Here is a 20,796-nt window from a genome sequence, read left to right as displayed (position 1 = left end):
GAGCGGAAATACCTGGATCCCGGCGCGGTGAAAAGTCTCCCGATGTGGTTTAGCGCCATATTCCAGCCTTAGGCATGAATCCATCTAAGAAGGGACTAGTGTTATCGTTCCCGGGCCGGTGATAAGCTAAGATAAGCAGTTCTCCAACCCTCCTCCTCATCGGGCCGACGCTGAACGCCTTTCCCCACAAGCATTGGCTTTAGCCATTCTCCTGACTAAATGGTACTTGTCTAACCGGAGCATTCCTATCTATGGCTGTAGTTTCCCCTCCCGGCTAGCCCTATTTTCGGGGACTATAGTATATCGCGAACCCCCGCTTTCGTATAAATGTGCAGCATATCGCCTTCAGATTGTGCGAACCTTTCATGTCTCAATCCTCGTACAACACCCCGCCTCTACACCCCACAAACAAGTGCATAATGTCTCGCAGACCACCCCCAGCTTACACAGCACCACCCGATTCGGGCGTGCATGCGACCTCACAGCTTTACCGCTCAATCTCCGAAACGGCATCTACGCCGTCTGCGCGTATTCCGAAGGAATCATTCACTATCAGACCCTGTTCCGGTCAAGCGTGGATTGTTCCTGCTGGCTCCATCTGCCGCCTGACCACACCGAAGGGACCTCAGGTAGGCGACTTGAATATCTGGAACGCGAACAACCCCCGAGAACGGATGTGGGCGGCGCGTACCCGTCAAATCCATGCCTCCCACGTCTCAGTGGGTGACCGGTTGTGGTCGAACCTGCCATATCTGCGGCCCCTCGTGACGATCACTGGTGATTCGCTGGGCGGCGGGCAGCTGCATAACGTGCTTGGGCCAGATGGAAAGCGAAAGCCAGAGGTTGTATTCGGGACTACGCGGTTTGGAGGACGGGTGCATGACTTGATGGGTACTCGCTGTGATCCCTACGTCAACTTACTTATGGGTGGGGAGACCTTTGACTTCCACTGCCACTCAAACCTGACCCGGTCTGTGGCTCCCTATGGGCTGACTGAGTTGGATGTCCATGATGTCTTGAATGTGTTTCAAGTGACGGGGCTGGATGAGGAGGGGAAGTACTTCATGGAGACATCCCCTGCAAAGGCGGGCGAATACTTTGAGTTCTTTGCAGAGGTAGATGTTCTATGCGCGTTGTCTGCATGCCCTGGTGGTATGTAACTGCTCATCCTACAATGTTTGCACTGCTAATTTGCCTCAGGTGATCTTTCCAACTGGGGGTGGGATGATAAGGAGGGTGATATGGGGGCCACTTGTCGCCCGCTGGGTGTGGAGGTGTACCAATTGGCTGATGATAAGGTCCTAGATGGATGGAAGTCCCCAGAGTGCCCAAAATACCAGGGTATGCATGGCATGAAGATGCCAGCTCGTGAAGAAGATGGATATGTTGGAGTATGAAAATAAAATAATAGTTATGGAACAAATGCAAGTATGTCTCGCAGCGCACGTGACTGCCCCGCCTTCGTCATCGGGAGATGTCATTGCCGTCACATCAACGTACACATCTGCAGTGCCCCCTTACCCCCTTGCAGGGGATCAATGTGACAGTCTACTGTTGAGTTCCTGCTTCAGCCACCGATGCCACAGCCATGTCAGACTGACATCCCTCGGGATTTGGGGCTCCAGGCAGCCAAGGTAAGATTGGGTGTATGGTGTATGGCGTAGGGTGTAGGTTGTAGGGTGTAAGATGTAAGATGTAAGAAAAAGAAGATGGGTAGGGTACAGTAGTTGCCTGTGTAGTCCCAGAGGTTCCTCAAAAGGCAATCCCCGCCCCTCTCCTATAAAACATCACCTTTCCCCTCCCCACTTCTCTCTTTCACACTTCCCGTCATATCTATCACGTCACTCAACATGCCTGTCTTCAACGTGAGTCTCGATCTTTCTTGGAAGCTTCAGATAAGCTCCATACTGACAAACTTGAAACTTGTAGATCACCCTCAAGGCCGACGCTCCCGCCGAGGAACTTCAAAAGTATGTCGCATTGCCCCTCTCTCTGACACTACACTACTAACCCGCTTCCTTGAAGGGCCAAGGAGACCGCTCAGGAGAAGGGCGGTGTCATCCAGCATGAATACAGCCTGATCAAAGGGTTCACGTGAGTACTGCGGCTTTGTTATCTCGCCTCGACTACGAATGGTTCCCGCGGACTAGGATGCTGACCGGAGCTACAGTGTCGCGTTCCCCGATGACCAAGTTCAGACCCTTGAGTCGAACGAGCACATCCATGTCGAGCAGGATGGCGTGGTCAACACCAACTAGTCCTCCTTATGAATGCGACAAGCTCTTCCCCGGGCTAAAGAGCTTGCATTGCACCGGAGACGATCTGCCCTACGACCACTGATGGACCGAACGGAAATGCGAGAGCTGGATACCCTGGGTTCTTTTTATTCTTTTTTTATTCTTCCTTCAGCGAGATGATATGATACCAATACACGACCTGCTTTCCTCCGTGATGCCAGGCACTTATGATTAGCCAGCTTCCGAATGCGAGGTACAGGCACCCATGGATATGGAACCAATTTCATGAATTATGAGCTTGTAGAGTACAACTGTAGGACATAAGAGTGCGACCGTGTATCACTCATACTGAGAGCTGCAAACATCTTCTTCGATCACCAATATTATGCCGATCTAGCGCAAGTACAGATGTTGGACCGACGATACCCGCAGATCTGCGGTCACCGCCTCACTCGTTATCTCCCACCTCTCTCCTCTCAACCACACATCGCAACGGCAACGCCAATAGCCATGTTGTCTAGGCCTGGTTGTCGGGCTTTGCCGGCTACGCGACTCCTCGTACGCCAATCGTCCACATCACAGGGTCAAAATTGGGCTGGTCATCCATTCGACGTTGCCAAAGACAACGTTGCGCAACTGGCTGCCAGTCCTCGCCGGGCTTTGACACTGGCAGACTTACTCAAGTGAGTTGCTTACATTCAAATTGAAAGAGCCAAGTGCTAATTCTACCCAATTTAGACACGGGCGTCCACCACTGTCCAAAGACGCACTTTTAGCTTCGGCCAACTTCACCCTGTCACTGCTGCCCGCCCGCCTGGCTTCTCGGATTCAAGCCCTGCGAAACCTGCCATACATTGTCGTATCAAATCCCCATGTCTCTAAAATCTACCATAATTACGTCCACTCGCTGTCGACCCTCATACCGTATCAGCAACGCCGAATCACAACCCTCGAAGAGGAGAATCAGTTTGGAGATGTGCTTGCCGACCTTGTACAGACACACACAAACACAATCCCAGTCCTCGCACGTGGCTTCCTAGAGTGCAGGAAATACGTCAGCCCAGCCGACGTCACACGCTTTCTGGACACGCATCTGCGCGCTCGTATCGGCACGCGGTTGATTGCCGAGCAACATCTGGCTCTTCATTATGCTTCTCAGCCTCTGAGCGATACGCCTGCTGAAACAGCAGATGAACCAACACAGCAGAGCAAGATCCCATCCAACTACATCGGAGTCATTGACACGGCGTTGCAGCCAGCAAGAATCATCCGACTGTGTGAAGACTTTGTAGGAGAAATCTGCGAGCTAAAGTATGGCGTGCGACCGACCTTGAAGATTGGAGGCCAGCCTGAGGCTTCGTTCGCTCACGTACCTGTGCACGTCGAGTACATCATTACGGAATTATTGAAGAACGCATTTCGGGCAACCATCGAAAACGGGAACGAGCGTGAACCCATCGAAGTGACGATCGCTGCTGCGCCAGATGTCCCTGGAAATGAGCGTCCCGTTCAGGGCGATACCGATGTCGGCTTTGAGCTTGATGTGGAAAGCGACAGAGGGAGCTCGAATGAACCGATTGGGAACTGGACCCCATCGTCTCAGAGCATCACAATTCGCATCCGTGATCGTGGTGGCGGTATTCCGCCTGAGGTTCTGCCTCATATCTGGTCGTATAGTTTTACGACATTCTCGGATATGGATTTCCAATCCTCTGATAATGGTGGAATGGATGCTTTGAATACTATCTCTGCCAGCAGCGGCCATCTCAGCAGTATTGCGGGTCTTGGTTATGGATTGCCCTTGAGCCGAGCTTACGCTGAATACTTCGGTGGTAGTATCGCCGTGCAGAGTCTTTGGGGATGGGGCACTGATGTCTATTTGACATTACAAGGAGTCGGCAGAATCGATTAAGGTATTGAGATAATCATCGATACTGTCGGCTTGCGCCATCACACATTCATGGCTCCGAGTCTGTCTGGTCATCTACAGTCTCGCCTTTCCCGTCGGAACAAACAGATCCACAAAGTCTGAGACTGGCAGACCTGGCTTTTGAACCGCCCCCAATATGCGACCGATCTCCGCTGCTAAGAACATCTGCCCCATGTTCTGGAAAAATTTGTTCTGTGCCGCTGCCGGTGTTCGAGGATGCCGTGCATGTCCCACGGGGTATTCTACCAAGATTTCAGGCATGGAGGAGCCATCTACCAGATGGACCGTCATTCCTGCGCCGATGCTCTTCTTATCCAGATCAAAATAATCCTGTGTAAGCTTCGAGTCAGGACGCACCATGATTCTCTCTCGCAACGATCTTAACTCCTCTCTGGTTGCCCAAGGGCTCTTGTCTAAGTAGTCTGCAGCCTCTGGCGGGCCTTCCTTCAAGAAAGCCAAGGCGACAACATACTGAATGCAATGGTCACGGTCAGCAGCATTGTGCAGCGTACCTTGCTTGTTCACAATCAAATACGCAGCTGCAGTTGTTCTAAGATCAATCTGTTTGATCTGCCCAAGAGGATCGGACAGCCCCTTTTGTCGAAACAGCCGAGCGTGCAATATGGCGGCCTCCACCGCCGAGATCGCGTGCCCTTCTACGGGCATAGTCTTGAATAACACATTCTGCACCGCCCAAGACCCAAATGGTCGCGGGAACTTAAACTCCGCCTCACCAAACGTCCGCTCCCAGAACCCCCACGGCTTCGCACTCAAAGCACCGGGCGACCCAGGCTGGCCCTGTTCAACAATAAGAGCCAACTGCACAGCTCTCCTCGCCGCATCACCCGCCGCCCACCCTTTTCTCGGGATAGTATTAGCACCCGCCCGGTACACCCGGTTCGGATGACCATCCATCCAGACATGCGAAATGGTCGCCATGGCTTGCTCCTCACTCAACCCAAGCAACCAAGAAACAACGGCAGCGGATGCCAGTTTAACGAGAACTACATGGTCAATCCCATAGGCATTGAAAGCGTTCTGCATCTGATAACACCCCTGTACCTCGTATGCCTTGACAAGTGCAATCAAAAGCGTCTGCATCGTTAACGGCGGGCCTTTATGGACCCTCCGCCCAGAAGCAGATGAACGAGCCAACCAATCCATAACTGGAAGGATAGCAGCGAGATTATCTACAATTCAAAATATTAGCCCTGCATCATACATCCAAATCATCAAATAACAATATAATCGTAATCATCGTGAACAACATACCAGAAGGATGTCCCCACTCAACACCACCCAGCGCATCATTAAAATCCAAATACCGAATCAAAACCCCCATCCCAAAAGCCCCAGTAACTGGATCAACCACCAACGCCGTCCCAGGTACGCGAAACCCATCCGGTACAGTCGTCCCTTCAACAACGGGACCGAGGAGTCGAATGCATTCGGAACTTGTTGCAGCTGTTGAGATTGCGCAGGCCATTGCGTCTAGGAGGGCTGTTCGCGCGCTGCTCCATATCTTTTCGTCGGTTTCGTCGAGGGTGTGCTTGTAGACGTAGTCCACTATGTCCATTATTGGTTTATCGTAGGGGTTTGGCATTTTGGGCTTCAGGAGGTAAGATTTTGGTACGAGAGTGTAATGGTGGTGAATTGGTGATTTCTTCATCTAGTAGAGCCCTGGAGGACTTCGGTGCATATCTGGAATGATCCGGTTGTACATGTATGTCTCTTGAAAGGATTAGGATGATGTGCTACCTCAAGTTTTGGAGTCATATTTGTCTTTACTTGCTTTATTAGGCAACTTTATTCAATGATTTGAAGTTTTGATTTGGTGTTAACAGCCCTATATAACCCAGCAAGATAGCAAATCATGCCGAAATATATATCCAGTAATGAGCAAATAAGCAACATGTCATGAAGATCACACAACATATAGAAAGAAATAATCTCGGAGTCCATAGCTAAAGCTGTCTCAAAACCCACCGATACCTCTCACACGCTGTACAGCACCAACAAACCCCTTCGCCCAACTAAACCTCCCAGGATCAGTCCCAATAGAACCAGGCGGAATGTCACCAGTCTCAGGATGATGCCAGCATCCATCCTTAGCACTAGCAGCACCATACTTAGCAGTATTCTGATTGCGACCAATAAGTTCCAGCCAAATACGACAAACCACCGATGAATCGATAAGAACGTTGATTTCCTGGCTGTGGAAAAAGGACTGTGTATCGAGGTTTCCGTTGCCTGGTAGGAGAGAGAAATAATGTTAGCGATAACAATCCAAGTCGCAATACTACCTGTCATATATTAAGGTATTGGAAATGGAATACCCACCCTGAATAGCAATCTGCTCATCAACAACCATCAACTTAATATGGCAACTCCTCTTCTTAAAACTGTTATGAATAGGCATCGTCTGATCCTTGGCAACGTAATAGAAAACTCTCAGTCTCGCCTTCTCCTCATCAGACTGGAGGGCGTTGTAAAGTCTATTCGCGATCATCTCGTTCGTCCCATTCTGGAAAGGGAGGAGCTCGCCTGCGTCGTTGTAGCCTAGACAGAGATAGCAGGAGACAATAACGCCGCGGCGGACTGCGTTCAGGAGGGGTTCAAGGAGGGGTTCAGCGTTCATGTTTGGGGTTTGGATTAGGATTGAGTGGGTTGCGTGGTTCATTGCTGAGATCCAGGCTGAGTTTTGGGGGGTCTGGGAGTTGCTGTGGTTTGGGGCTTCCAAGTGTTAGGCAGGCTGGAATTGATGGGGATTGGAATGGATTCTTACATCCGAATGGCTCTCTGTTTACGAGGGCCATTGGTACGGGTTCGTGGTGGGGGAGGACTCTGTATGGTGTAAAGATGGGGTCTTGGTCGGTGTCTGGTGCGTCGCCTATCGTGTCAGGTTGTATTGTTGTACCTGGTTTAATGTCAGAAATGGTCATAAACTATCAGCTGGGCACCGGGGACATACTGAGATGACGGCTAACGGTCTGCGTGGGCTTCTCTTCTCCTCGCGGGATAACGCTATCATTAACTCTTTCGGCCTCATGTTCGAGATCAAGATCATAATGCTCGGACTTGACAGTATGCTGAGGAAGAACCTGAGCACCACTCTCAGCAGAAGCACCATTACGCTTCTCCTCATAGCTTGGGATAGGAGCATCCGCAGCAGGAGAATTCAAAAGGGGGAGTGCAGGTTCCAGAACCTTTCCCCAAGAAAGCAAAGCAGCATCATAAAAACTATCCACGATGGGACCCTCGATATGAGCCAACATCTCGACATTGTCGTTGTCCTGGATGTTACTGCTCTGCAGCAGTGCCATGCGTCGATCGATGACAGTAAACTTCGCATGGAATGTCCCAAAGATCGGCCGATGGAAGTTGATAACCTGGAGATCAACATTGGGGATCTCGCTCGCTGGGGGAAGTTTCACTTTCCCGCCGGTGTACTGGTCCTCATGGACGCTGAGCCGGTTTTCCCATGCCTGCTGATATATCAGTCCTGTCTCACAAGTACATCCATTATAGGAACCAGATTATAGGGGAGACACCTGACGAGGATCACCACGATCATATACCATCTTCATAACGACCTTCCGACCTCGTTCACCTGCCCGCTTAGAAAGTTCCCGCATAGCATTCGTCACTAAAGTCGACGCATTCGAGTAAACCCAAAAATTGGTCCCCAAGAAGACTTCATGTTGGGCGCGTGCAATGCAATTCGCTAAATGGCGGCAGAGATCGGGTAATGGAGCGACAATGGTTAGTGGTACAACGCCGGTACTTCCCATCAGTTGGGGAGAGACAACCCCCGACGTGGGGTTCTTTTCTAAGGAACATAAGGCATCATGGTAGATCTGTAGGGGATGGAGTTAGATTTTACCTAGTGAAATGATCCAAGGAAATTACCTGTAAGAAGAGATTGCTCGGTTCGGCAGATCCAAAATTTCCACATGCGCGAGCTTTTTGTAAGTCGTCTAGCTTTTCATATTCCGATGCTGATTCTGAGCTCGAATCTGACCCATGTTTGGGTAGAGGTGATAGATGGTGACCTTCGAAGAGTTTGTGGAAGAGCTTTGTCGGACATTGCGACGGGTCGCGCGCTAACTCCGAGGTGACGGTCTCTGGCTGGTGACATAGCTCGTAGACCTTGCGTGGGACCATAGTATATTGATATCTGCGCTTCAAGAGGAAGAAAACAGAGATAACGAAAATAACAAAAAGCAGAAGAAAAGGAACAGGTACAGGCCGAGGTACGGACATCTCAGATCTAGTTAAGTTCCATGGATATATTCCCCTCAGCGATGACGTAGATCTTAGCTTTCACTAAATGCAGAGCATCTGGAAAAAACTGGAGGACTGGACTAGCTCAGAATGGAGATTGAGAATTTCAGCCCTGTGGGGTCATAGGGCTACCGTTCGACGTCACCTATCCAGCCAAATGCACTCCACAATGCTTGTTTTCGCGAGAAACAGGGTTCAGTGGCACACATGTCCATGTGTGAACCGGCTCCTGGCCTATTTTTAGGCCATTTCTGAGGCTTTCTCGGTACTTTCTCTATGCCATACTAAGGGCAAGTTTTCCAAGGTTGGAGCTGCACCTGTGTGCTCCTTCGGCGCACAAGCGAGTCCGTCTTTCGTCTCACCTCGTTGCTATGTCAATTCGGGGTTTGGCCCTCCCGAGGCCCCAAGGTCAGAAGCAACTGATATAAACATTAAATTGTGAAATAATCATATACGGGGGCCATCCGGATATTTGGCAATATAGTTCCACACCCCAATCACCCTCGAGTCACCGTTTCCTCAATCAAGGTTTCCCCCGAAGTCATTTGGAAGCGCTTGCTTTCAAAGCCGGTCGATTGGAAATCCCTTTGCTCTTGAAAGCCATTCTGCTTAAATCCTCCTTGAGAGAATGGAACGGGTTGAAATCCACCCTGGGTAAATCTTTCCTGCTGAAAATCACCCCCACAGAACCCAGGGGTCTTTTTGACCCCCAACGCCTCATCCAATTCGGCGACATACTCGTAAGCCTCCTCGCCAGCAATAGCCAGCCTCTCATAAGAATCAGGTCCACCCAGTTGCCACTCACGCAATGGCCTGCGTGCATTACCGATCTCGTACTCAAAGCACGGCTTCTCCTTATCATGATCCTTCGCATCCTTGTACGTCGTCTGATAGCGGAAGTAATGCGCACCACCAATGGGTTTGTAGCCCTTCGTCTTCACCCTGTACCCAACAACCGGATGGATGAACTCGCAGGTATCACCGAGTGGCTGGTTGTTGCTGTCCAGAACTTCATTTCCGGGAGTGCGTCGCAAAGATCCGTTGAGGTAGTATAAAGGTGTGAAGCTATCTTCCAGGTTACCGGTTCCCCAGCCGTATTTGCGGAATTTCTGGACGGGCTTGACGGCTGCTGTGAAGGGGTGACGGATTGCAGAGGCTGTTGCTGCGGCATTGCGTCCAAGCCATGATCCCCAGGACTCGTTTTCCAGAGGGTCCTCGGGAATGGTCGAGATTTCGCGATCCCTATCGCCTCTTTCAATGTATAGGTATTCCTCGTTCAAGAATAGGAAGGGTTTGATCTGGTCCAGCATCCATGAGAAGGTGATGTTGGACATCTCTTCCATGTCACCTTCTTTCTTCAGGGTTGTGTTCGAGCCGCCACCAATGTGAATGTGGTAGCCGGGGAACCACACCTGTTTTAGCGTACGAGGGTTGAGCTGGTGGTTTACATCGTCTTCCATCCGCAAAAGCTCGCGACTCGCCTGGTTCAAGGCTCTTGCCACTTTGTTAAGCTCGACGGCAGCATCGTTGACCTCCTTGTCAGTAGCCTTTCCACTCGACTTGAGGTCGATTGCAGCTTGCAACAGCTTGTCCCATTCTTCAGCTTTTTCTTCGATAACTATCTTCTGTGCTTCGATATCGCTCGCCTTAGCTTCGCCGAATCTCGGGAGATACCATAGCGTGGGTGAAAAGGCCTCGCGGTGCTCATCGAGAGCCAAAGCCTGGAAAGCATGTTTGACATCTAAGAAGCCATAGTCAGTATCTCAGCAATCGATGACCAAAGAAGAGGGGTCTTACTTGCTGAAAGTGTAACATTCTGCCATCCAGCCTGATCCGCCCACCACAACCACTTCGATGGCAATTTAACACCAAGCACTGCAGGCAAGCCAATGGAACCAACGGTGTCATAAACACCAACAACCTCCACAATCCGAGAGCCTGGCTGAGCCCAGTCACCCTTAGCGCGCTCCGCAAAAACAAAGTCCTCACCTTTAGCGCCCTGGTGCTCATCAGCCTTACCCTCCATCCACTCAAACCAGCGATCACTGCAATAGAACCGTTCTCCCCTTTGCGGTCGGTTCTTGTAAGCCTCCCAGAGGTCTGGGAAACGGTTGAGATCCTGCTTGCTGCAAATACCAACATCGGAAATCAACCCGGCAATAGTACGAGCCGTGTACGCGCCTCTCGAGAAACCAAAGCACATAATCTGGTCGCCGGGGGAATAGTTCATCACGCAGAAGTTATATGCTTCGATGACGTTGCCTTCGAGTCCTTGGCCGATGGCTCCTTCAATCTTCTTACCAATGGCGAGGGAAGTAGTGCCGACTCCGGAGTCGTACCATACAATCTGTTGCCACTGTTCACCATTCTCGTCGATTCCAAACCCGTTCAGAGCGCGGCAGAGGCGAGTGACGTTTGACGGGACGTTCTTCTTGCCCGATACGGAGGACTGCCATGTCCCGTCACAGCAGATGATGATACGTTTGCGAACGGGGGTTATCTTGACATTCTCACGGGGCTCGCGACATAGCGACATGATTAGGAGCAACGAAAGAAGCGAAAATAAATTAAGGATTGTTGAGAAGGTCTCTGCCCTGCGAACAGCGCGAACACAGCCTTCTATTTAAAAAATCCCTCCCCGACACGTCCACACCCCTCAAAAAGCAAATAATAGAGCTAACCCCGAACCTCGCTCTAAATTATCACCTTTACTCACAGTTCAAACGAACCTATCACATTCTAGCCCGCCCACCGTGCACGAACACCCAACGCCACTTTCGGCAGTCTAAGCCCAAAGCGGGCCATTCAGCTTGCCCCCATTTCAACTTGCATCTTCAGCTGCTGAGGGGATAGTGGCAGTGCGTAAATCAGGCAAGCCGATTTCAGCAGTAGGCAGTTATCGTCCAATCATGGCCGGCTATCGTCGTTGGTTTTCCTCAGGCGTCCACGCCCCACGTGTTGGCCCCGTATTGATTCTGCTGAAATAAGCGAGAGTGAGGCTTGGGGTTCTCGGGAAGGCCGTTGGCTTTGGCATGGTACTCTTAGATAAGAACTAGTAGAGGACTAGCAACTAGAACAACAGGTGGACTTTTTGTGACTCCAGAGTTGGGACAGGCGAAATCCGGGGAAGCTAGCCTGATTAGGAAACTTAATCTTGGGTTGCTCGCATGGTCAGCTACTTTTTCTTACTATACAACTCAATCTCGACTATCCTGGTTAATTGTGTAGATGTTGTGGTCACACTGGAAAGTCTATTTCGGTAGCTCTGTAACGACCTGTTCAAAAGTCTTCTGGATAGTAACATGATTTCTGGATAGCGTCAAGCCAAGCTCAGGATACAAAGCCTCCTCACTGCTATTGGTGAGATTAAATTGCTGTCTCCGCGGCGATGAAATAGTAATAATGATACTTTTGTTATCATCGGGATCGAGGTCAGGCCTCCAGTAGCTGGGGTCCCGGGCCCCTTTCGAGCTGTCCAGCTTTAAACTGGACAGTTGGTATTTGCGTGAGCTCCTGTTTGCGCCGGGGGTATTTCGACTGTAGGCCATAGTTCCGTCTAGGAGCCAGCGGAAAAGAGGGCGGAGGGTGATGAGGCTGCCCGCTGTGATTCCGAGGCCGGTCTCGATGACGGACCAAATGGCGATTTGGAAGGTTGAGTCTAGATATTTGTTAGTTGGGTGGGGGTACAGGTGGTCGGTAGGCAGCGTACATAGGAAGTCTGCATCGGCGTAGGATTGTAAAAGGGGATTCGGATGATTACTGCCACACTTGCCCTGGTGAATGTTAGCAACTCTCTTCCACCTGCAATATGGGTCAACGTCACATACAGCGCAGCCAAACTGAGGATTCCTCCCACGGCCAGCTTTGTCCTGTGGTTCATTTGCAGGTTCCATACCAGGAAAGCGGGTAGAATGCCGAGAGTCAAATCACACAAGATAGTCACAGAGCTGTAAAAATAGGTAATGCCCAGCAGAGTAGACAAGGGCAGACAGCTCCCTTTACTTCCTTGATCCACTTGTTGCCAGAAGTAGCCAATTGGTTGGCAGTTGAATAGTAAAAAAAACCAGAACAAGAGGCCAATGGAAATAACAGTACCAATTAGGCCCCAAAGGATCAGGCGATGAGATTTTTTGATCGTCAAGCGAAGGAGGGCAAGCGCAATGGATATTTTGGCGACTGAGCCTGCCCAGATGTAGATCATTTGACCAAGCCACCACCACTATTGAAAATGAATTAGCAAGCCATGAAAGTATACTCATGGGAACAACTTACCACCAGTGCTTTCTTGAAGACAACATTGCTTGTAAAGTCTTCATAGGGATGGCCAACCCCGTTCATTGATCCAAGAATGCAACAGGTGTTCAACATGATAAACAGCGCCTGCTACAAAGTCAACGAACAATCTTCATACCAGGATAACAAGTAACTGACCAGCGCTGCAACCATCAAACCATCATCCCACCCAAAAGCACGAACGATGCTTAGGCGAACGAAACTCCTCAATGAAACCGCTATAACGGAAATCGACATTATGATAATTGACACAAGGAAGATCGCCAGACTCCGATCGACGAGGGGCATCGCGGGACCCATTTTGGCGATGTGGATAGGTAATGACTCGAATGAACCTTCGTAAGCTAACAACTCACTGATACCGCTCAAATAGCATTTTTCCGGTACTGAACAATGAGTACCGTTTTCAAACGAGAGGATTCAGCGGGAAACTGTCAAAACATAAAGATTTAACATCCTCCGGATGCAAGGGACCAAAGGCTTCATATAGCGTTTCAAAAGACCCAACTCCTCGAATAACCCCGGAGCGAAGGATCTGTGCCACGCACATGGCAACGATTGAGGCGATAGCAGGGACACCTGCAGCGCTTCTAGCCCTAAATGAGACCAAAGCCGTGCGCCAGTGTCAGGTACTAGTCCCGAAGGATTGGTCTGGGCGTGTCAAGGTCCAATTATAATTGTGGGTTCGCGATCTAGTGAACTAGCGATCGGGTTGGGGTGACTCGTGCCGAGATCGCGTGGCCTTTTTAAATTGCGTTCTAGTTCGGATTGTATTGGCATTGTTTAGCATTCTGATCTTGAATTGTACCCAGTTTGCTATTGTGACATGCATGGTGGCTTCATTTCTTATCGAGATCTTCCAGGTTTGTTGGGTTCCTGGTAGATAAGGAATTTTCTAGAAGACGGGAGGGTCCATAACAAAGGCATTGTCTTTCTTGGATACGAAACAGTGTTCGTTTTTATTTGAAACCCCCTCTCATACTCTTGGAAAAGGCAGGAAAATGCGACAAAATAAGAAGGCAGCCGGGGCGAGGGCGTTTGGGACGTTTGTCAAACTAAAATAGGCCATACGTCCTTTCGCATCCCCACCTCATACAATACCATTTTTAAACAACAACCCGAGGTACTTGAAATAGGCAAAAAGAGGTGAAAAGAGAGGCGAAGGAGGGCGAAACTAATGTATGAAACGGTATACTCGCTTCAGGCCTCCGTGTAGAGACTGTCCAATATTTTATAGCGCTCTACATTTACCTAGGGGCATTACTAAAAGGACCCCTATTTTGACCGTTCGGACCCTACCTACGTTCACTAAAAGCGATTAGGTCTCATGCAGTAATTGTATTTTCAATGCATTAAACGGTAAAAATGCATCCATCTTTTGGCAATGCTAATGCCCCCAAGAATTGGCGGTCATGGATCCGAGGTACTTCTATTTACTATGCAGCCCTTAGTAAAATTAAACCCCTGACGTCGCCGGCGAGTAGTCCTACATCGTAGGCATCGGGAATAGCTTCATTGGCATCCTAGGGAGCGCAGAATGCGGCCTAGGCATTGCCTACAGCCGTTCCTACCTCGCCGGCGACATCTTAGGGCTTAGGAATAGCTTCATCGGCATCCTAGGGTGAGGATGCCTAGTCCAGTCGCCTTAGGAAGCGCCGGAGTACCATGAATAGCCTTAGAAAGTACCGGGCATCTTCCCAAATAGGAAATACATCAAAATCGATTTGGTCTCTGGTAGTGACTTAATTTTACTAGGGGCTGCATAGTAAATAGAAGTACCTCGGATCCATGACCGCCAATTCTTGGGGGCATTAGCATTGCCAAAAAATTGATGCATTTTTACCGTTTAATGCATTGAAAATACAATAACTGCATGAGACCTAATCGGGTTTAGTGAACGTAGGTAGGGTCCGACTGGTCAAAATAGGGGTCCTTTTAGTTATGCCCTTTACTTATGACCCCTATTGTAGGTTTCGCGACAACATGCTAATTTGCCTTAAGGTTCTTGGATACTAGAAGAATGCTTTACAAGGACGAACCTTATTCGCATTATTATTCTGAACTTCTGAAATCCAAGTATCTGTCGATTCAGCTGGGTCAATCTTTGACCTTATAAAGAATCGGGTAATTGTTGGCTCGTTCAGATTGTCCACTATGTTTTCAAGCTTCAATAATATCTTTTAAGTGAACGACTACCCCGAAAATAGTTGATTGCCGTTTAATCTTGGTTTCATTTTGAACTAACAAGTAGGACTTTTTTTTTTTTCAAATTTCCTCCTCAGCCAAATATCCTGCACAAAAAACAGCAGATAGGATATAAAACACAAAAGGCGGCTTTGAATCCAATACACTCGACCAGTGATGGGATCAAACTGGCTAGGGAAATCATCACGTTCACAACTTGCAGTGTGTTTCTAAGCCAGCGGTGGCGTTTTGATCAAGCATACTAAGTGAGTGAAGCAAGATAGCCAGGCTAGGTTCATTTGTATTACGTGGATTGGTTAGCGTTACTCGTGAAATAGCGGTAGGAGCATCCCGACGGTAGTCTATTGCCGCCACTATATTTCTTCCTCTCTCTTCACCTCCCAGCTATACGGTATGGTATACCTTTATATATAGTACATTAATATTCTACTAGTAGAATAAGTTTTGAAATAGTGGCGGTAATAGACTACCGTAACTATCTTACCCTTATATTGTTAAATCAAGTATCAATATTGACTAGTTAACACAGCTCGGAGACCGATACCCGTTTACAAATTAACTTACCCCTCGTCGACCACGATACAGAACCAGGGCCTAGCTACTTTACAACCTTAAGCCCCCCAAAATGATAACAAAATGATAATAAAAATGAATCGGACATGGTTTTCTTTGCAAACTATAACCGAGAAATATATTTTTGTATTCATTTCAGCCAGTCGGGGTTGGTTCGAGCAGTCCCCCCACGTCTCCTCATCGGAGTTGTGGCCGAAATCCAGTTCCGCTTCTCCAGCATTTGGTGCTTTATCAATATACTTTCCCCTCCCCGAGGTCTCTTTCTTCATAATTGCTAGATTCTCTTTGGAATTTGGAAGCAGACTACCCCTTTGTGTCATTCAACAACTTAGAATCTTATAGAACTCCAACATGTACGAGTTTTGCTCCTCTCGTACAAACATCGTCATCATTGCTCACATAAGCTAGGGTGTATACAGCTTCCTTTGCTTTCTTCGAAGCTCTCTGGGAGGTATGTCACAAACAGTCTAGCTTCACTATCTCAAAGCTAACTGTTCTGATCTATAGGGCGGCGTCAGCCATGTCTTCGTCAATCTGGGATCCGACCATCCCTCGATCCTCGAAGCCATGGTAAAAGGCCAGAAAGAAAAGAAAGACCAATTCCCTACAATAATCACCTGTCCCAATGAGGTACGTCCATCATCCGGCCTACAACATATCCCCGACTAGTTGCATCTCGACCGGGGATGGAACCTTACGAACCCCGCTGAACATGTGCACACGTATAGATGGTCGCACTCTCAATGGCAGACGGCTACGCCCGCTTAACCGGCAAACCGCAAGCAGTGATAGTACACGTCGATGTTGGCACGCAAGGATTAGGAGCAGCAGTGCACAACGCCTCGTGTGGACGTGCCCCGGTTCTAATCTTTGCTGGTCTATCGCCTTACACGATCGAGGGCGAGATGCGAGGCTCCCGTACGGAATATATCCACTGGATTCAGGATGTACCAGATCAGAAACAGATCGTCTCTCAGTATTGTCGGTACTCCGGCGAGATCAAGTCTGGCAAGAACGTTAAGCAGATCGTGAATCGGGCTTTGCAGTTTGCGACTAGTGACCCGAAAGGTCCTGTCTACCTTGTTGGTGCTCGCGAGGTTATGGAGGAGGATATTGAGCCATATCAATTGAACCAGAGCGTCTGGGGTCCTGTTTCTCCGGCTGCATTGCCGAGCTCTGGTGTTGAACTGATTGCATCTGAGCTTGCGGCTGCGAAACAACCTCTTATTATTGCTGGGTACAGTGGACGGAAGGCTCAAGCAGTGACAGAGCTGGTGACATTGGCGAATAACTTCAAGGGAATCCGCGTATTGGACACCGGTGGTAGTGATATGTGTTTCCCTGCTAACCACCCAGGCTGGCTGGGCTTGAGATATCCGGGGCATGACGTGGTCGGAACGGCAGATCTGATTCTCGTTATTGACTGTGATGTCCCCTGGGTTCCGACACAGTTCAAACCGTCTGAATCGGCGAAGATAATTCACATCGATGTGGACCCTTTGAAGCAGCAGATTCCGGTTTTCTATATCCATTCCATGGCAACATTCCGTGCGGACTCTTCTACCGCACTGAAGCAGATTAATGACTATGTTGCTGCCCAGGGGTCTTTGCAGAAGTTCATTGGATCAAAGGAGAATATTATCATGGGACATTGCCGGGATGAAGAATACTTGAAGCGCCGACAGGAGATCGCCGATCTGGCCGTTGTTCCTGAGGGCGGTGATGGAGCCTCCTTGAATATCAATTATCTTATGGCACAGGTCCGCCAGGGTGTTCCAACTGATACGATCTGGGCCATCGAGGCTGTAACCAATTCCCACTGGGTTGCAGATCAGGTTTCAGCCACATTGCCCCAATCATGGATCAACTGTGGAGGAGGTGGACTGGGTTGGTCCGGTGGAGGTGCACTTGGCATCAAGCTGGCCAGCGATGTGCAGCATGGCGGACCCGGAAAGGGCAAGTTTGTCTGTCAAGTCGTCGGAGATGGCACGTTCCTATTCTCAGTCCCTGGATCTGTTTACTGGATTGCTCGCCGCTATGGAATTCCCATTTTGACGATTGTGCTGAACAATAAGGGCTGGAATGCCCCTCGGCGAAGCATGCTTCTCGTTCATCCTGAGGGGGACGGATCCCGTGCTACCAACGAGGACCTCAATATCTCTTTTGCGCCTACGCCCGACTATGCGGGAATTGCTATTGCTGCGGCGGGTGGTGAGGTCTGGGGTGGTCGTGCAGCCACTGTTGCTGAGCTTACACAGAAGCTTCCTGAGGCTATCCAGAGTGTTTTGAGTGGGAAATCAGCGGTGTTGGAAGCGCAGCTTGATGGGACCATTGGGAAATATGTGGAGAAGTCATAAGTATTAGACAATATACTCTGTTTTGTGTAGCTGCAGCTCTATACAGGCAAATAAATGGAGACTTCACAACTGTTGTTTAGTTGTGGTGGCAGTTCTTTACTTCCCAAAGCTTATCGCGCCGATGCCGGCGATAGCCTTATCTAGACGCGGGGCGTGTTTTGGTATTTCCGTATTATTCTCCAATTCGTCACCATTCCGCCGACTGTATTGTAATACTAAAACCGCGCAAGAGCCCCGCGCCCAACAATTGACAAGCTGTTGGTGGCATTCAGTGAAGTCTAACTATAACCCTGTTTCTCCGAATACTCCGTCATTAGATAACAGAAATATATACTTCGTGACTATTTAACTATCCCCAAGCGGACTCATCGGAGTGTTCGGAGTATGAGTCATGTGCCGAGTGGATAACGTTAAGATAAAAAGAATGCCGAGATCAGTTCCTCGGATATCGCCAATTCTTTGCCTCCTTGACACTTGCATTGTTTTGATCTCTCGAGACCTACGGCTCTGTCCTCGCACGCAATAGCACGACACTCCGACGTTTGTGCGCATAGCTACCCTCCACTTATTGTCGCACATAAAACGCCGATTCCGCTTTTGATAATTACACCGCTCGATTACAATGAGTCCCCCAGCACCTCTCGATGTCGACCTCGTGGCCGTCACTGATACCACTGCCGTCCCTGTCCCTGATCCCTTGACCGTCAATGGCATTTCTGCATGGAGAGCGAAGACGGCAAAGATGCCCACTGGCGTGGCCGCGGCATGCAGCAGTGATATGTTTAAGAGTCCGGTATGATACCTCCAGATTAGACGGAGATGGGAGTGAGGGATATAAGACCAGAGTGCTGATATGTGTTTTGGTTCACTAGATCTGCTATACCAAGCCCAAGGCCAAGCGGTTTGACCGTAAGTCTAACTATTCTGATGAAATGCCGGACGCCATATTTTGGTCAATAGATGTTCATTCATACTGACTTGTTCTCTTGCTTAGACCACTTTTCACTGGAAGCCAAGTCTCGCAAGGTGCGCACGCTTAATCGCGTAATTCAAAGTCCCCATCGCTAATGCTCTTCCACAGCCTTCAACTTTGAAGACTGCCGCTAGGTACTTGAAGAACCCTGGTGAGAAGAACAGTTTGTCTTGGCTGAACCTAAATGCTAATTATTATTTCAGGCCTTATCTCCCTTGGTGGTGGACTGCCCTCGCCCGAATACTTCCCCTTCGAGCACCTTGATATTAAGGTCCCCACTCCCCCCGGGTTCTCCCCGGAGGCTACTCGCGAGTCTGGCACCGTGCTGCGCGCTGGAAAGCATGATATCCAAGATGGAAGCAGCACATTCGGTGAGTATCGTGAAGTTATATGTATAGATATTGCGCAGGACTGATTTATATTGCGGACCTGGAAATTGCGCTTAACTACGGCCAAGCTACCGGTGCTGCGCAATTGCTTCGTTTTATCACCGAGCACACAGAAGTAAGTGCAATACCATCTTCAACAACTCGGTGAATACTAATAAAATCAGCTCATTCACAAACCTCCCTACTCCGACTGGCAATGCACCCTGACAGCCGGTAGCACCTATGCTTGGGACACCACTCTGCGCTTGCTCTGCGAGCGTGGCGACTACATCATCATGGAAGAGTACACATTCGCCAGCGCAGCTGAGACCGCATTCCCTTTGGGCCTGAAGGCCGTAGGCGTCGCAATGGACGAGCAGGGTCTCCTCCCCGAGTCTATGGACGACATCCTCAGCAATTGGGACGAAAAGGCCCGTGGTGCCCGCAAGCCATTCGTACTGTACACCATCCCAACAGGCCAGAACCCCACTGGCGCCACCCAGTCCGCCGAACGCCGCCGCGCCGTCTACAAGGTCGCACAGAAGCACGACGTCATCATCGTCGAGGACGAGCCTTACTACTTCCTGCAGATGCAGCCCTACGTCGGTGAGGATGCCGAGCCCGTGCCTCCTCCTGCAACCCACGAGGACTTCATCAAGTCTCTTACCCCGTCATTCCTCAGCATGGACGTTGATGGCCGTGTCGTCCGTCTCGAATCCTTCTCCAAGGTCGTGTCGCCCGGCACGCGAGTTGGCTGGATCGTCGCCTCGGAGCAGATCATCGAGCGCTTCATCCGTAACTTTGAGACCTCTTCGCAAAACCCTAGTGGTATTTCTCAGATTGCTCTCTTCAAGCTTCTAGACGAGCACTGGGGTCACTCGGGATACCTGGATTGGTTGATTAACCTGCGCATGTCGTACACTGCTCGTCGTGACTCGCTCGTTCACGCTTGTGAGAAGCACCTGCCCCGTGAAATTGCCCACTGGGCTGCCCCCGCGGCAGGCATGTTCGTAAGTTTCCCACTAACATTTTCTCCGCTTTTAATCTTACCATATTAACCCGCTGCTTAGCACTGGATCGAAATCGACTGGCACAAGCACCCCGGCATTGCGGCCGGCAAGACCCACGCCCAGATCGAAGAGGAGATCTTCCTGTCCGCCGTGGAAGCAGGTGTCCTCCTTTCCCGTGGTAGCTGGTTCAAGCCTGACCACGACACCGTCGAGGAGAAGATGTTTTTCCGTGCTACATTTGCCGCCGCCTCATCGGAAAAGATTGATGAAGCGATTTCTCGCTTCGCGGGGTCTCTCCGGAGTCAGTTCGGTCTGTAAGTCAAGAGTGACTATATGTCTCCCTTTTCCTTACGACCGAGTCAGTAGTGGTCTACGATTTTGACGAATCTCCCTCTATTGGACGAGGGTGCATTGATTCATTTAGTTTCGGGTTCTAGATGGTAGACTTGCAGTTTTCAAAAACGTGCTTTGATAGCTCCCTTGAAGGTCGCCTTTAATGATATTTTAAGAATATATTTCACTTTTCGGTATATTGGCATTTCATAGCTACGGATTTCCTACAAATC

At 49.7% G+C, this 20,796-nt stretch overlaps 9 protein-coding genes across 9 annotated transcripts; 5 read left to right on the top strand and 4 right to left on the bottom strand.

Annotated features, from left to right (window-relative positions):
• Positions 1-419: 419 nt before the first annotated feature.
• On the top strand, positions 420-1,397 carry N7446_007371 (urea carboxylase-associated family protein; the record flags this gene model as incomplete). Its single annotated transcript, XM_058516116.1, has 2 exons — positions 420-1,152; positions 1,201-1,397. 2 exons carry the CDS (start codon positions 420-422, stop codon positions 1,395-1,397), a joined length of 930 nt encoding a protein of 309 aa, XP_058373294.1.
• A 453-nt stretch (positions 1,398-1,850) lies between these two features.
• Positions 1,851-2,258, top strand: N7446_007370 (uncharacterized protein; the record flags this gene model as incomplete). The annotated part of the gene is made up of 4 exons (XM_058516115.1): positions 1,851-1,865; positions 1,930-1,970; positions 2,026-2,094; positions 2,171-2,258. The coding sequence occupies 4 exons, from the start codon at positions 1,851-1,853 to the stop codon at positions 2,256-2,258; spliced, it is 213 nt and encodes a 70-aa protein (XP_058373293.1).
• Positions 2,259-2,645: 387 nt separating this feature from the next.
• On the top strand, positions 2,646-4,149 carry N7446_007369 (alpha-ketoacid dehydrogenase kinase family protein; the record flags this gene model as incomplete). The annotated part of the gene is made up of 2 exons (XM_058516114.1): positions 2,646-2,920; positions 2,976-4,149. 2 exons carry the CDS (start codon positions 2,646-2,648, stop codon positions 4,147-4,149), a joined length of 1,449 nt encoding a protein of 482 aa, XP_058373292.1.
• A 72-nt stretch (positions 4,150-4,221) lies between these two features.
• N7446_007368 (putative 2-methylcitrate dehydratase (PrpD)) lies at positions 4,222-5,770 on the bottom strand (the record flags this gene model as incomplete). Its single annotated transcript, XM_058516113.1, has 2 exons — positions 4,222-5,357; positions 5,440-5,770. The coding sequence occupies 2 exons, from the start codon at positions 5,768-5,770 to the stop codon at positions 4,222-4,224; spliced, it is 1,467 nt and encodes a 488-aa protein (XP_058373291.1).
• Positions 5,771-6,142: 372 nt separating this feature from the next.
• On the bottom strand, positions 6,143-8,331 carry N7446_007367 (IQ calmodulin-binding motif protein; the record flags this gene model as incomplete). The annotated part of the gene is made up of 6 exons (XM_058516112.1): positions 6,143-6,417; positions 6,508-6,900; positions 6,953-7,084; positions 7,139-7,652; positions 7,719-8,024; positions 8,077-8,331. 6 exons carry the CDS (start codon positions 8,329-8,331, stop codon positions 6,143-6,145), a joined length of 1,875 nt encoding a protein of 624 aa, XP_058373290.1.
• Positions 8,332-8,948: 617 nt separating this feature from the next.
• N7446_007366 (T6SS phospholipase effector Tle1-like catalytic domain-containing protein) lies at positions 8,949-10,987 on the bottom strand (the record flags this gene model as incomplete). Its single annotated transcript, XM_058516111.1, has 2 exons — positions 8,949-10,192; positions 10,249-10,987. 2 exons carry the CDS (start codon positions 10,985-10,987, stop codon positions 8,949-8,951), a joined length of 1,983 nt encoding a protein of 660 aa, XP_058373289.1.
• A 715-nt stretch (positions 10,988-11,702) lies between these two features.
• On the bottom strand, positions 11,703-13,044 carry N7446_007365 (uncharacterized protein; the record flags this gene model as incomplete). The annotated part of the gene is made up of 5 exons (XM_058516110.1): positions 11,703-12,109; positions 12,161-12,224; positions 12,275-12,670; positions 12,724-12,831; positions 12,883-13,044. The coding sequence occupies 5 exons, from the start codon at positions 13,042-13,044 to the stop codon at positions 11,703-11,705; spliced, it is 1,137 nt and encodes a 378-aa protein (XP_058373288.1).
• Positions 13,045-15,873: 2,829 nt separating this feature from the next.
• On the top strand, positions 15,874-17,879 carry N7446_007364 (uncharacterized protein; the record flags this gene model as incomplete). The annotated part of the gene is made up of 4 exons (XM_058516109.1): positions 15,874-15,895; positions 15,927-15,973; positions 16,030-16,152; positions 16,251-17,879. 4 exons carry the CDS (start codon positions 15,874-15,876, stop codon positions 17,877-17,879), a joined length of 1,821 nt encoding a protein of 606 aa, XP_058373287.1.
• Positions 17,880-18,501: 622 nt separating this feature from the next.
• On the top strand, positions 18,502-20,548 carry N7446_007363 (aminotransferase-like domain-containing protein; the record flags this gene model as incomplete). Its single annotated transcript, XM_058516108.1, has 8 exons — positions 18,502-18,672; positions 18,752-18,788; positions 18,874-18,905; positions 18,961-19,003; positions 19,056-19,223; positions 19,262-19,356; positions 19,406-20,230; positions 20,291-20,548. The coding sequence occupies 8 exons, from the start codon at positions 18,502-18,504 to the stop codon at positions 20,546-20,548; spliced, it is 1,629 nt and encodes a 542-aa protein (XP_058373286.1).
• Positions 20,549-20,796: the final 248 nt, after the last annotated feature.

The sequence above is a fragment of the Penicillium canescens genome, assembly GCF_028828765.1.
Source record: "Penicillium canescens strain IBT 15451 chromosome Unknown utg000004l_segment0_segment0, whole genome shotgun sequence".
Taxonomy (NCBI): Eukaryota; Fungi; Ascomycota; class Eurotiomycetes; order Eurotiales; family Aspergillaceae; genus Penicillium; species Penicillium canescens.
The sequence above is the reverse complement of the archived record's forward strand: the minus strand, read 5'-3'. Positions and strand labels throughout refer to the sequence as shown.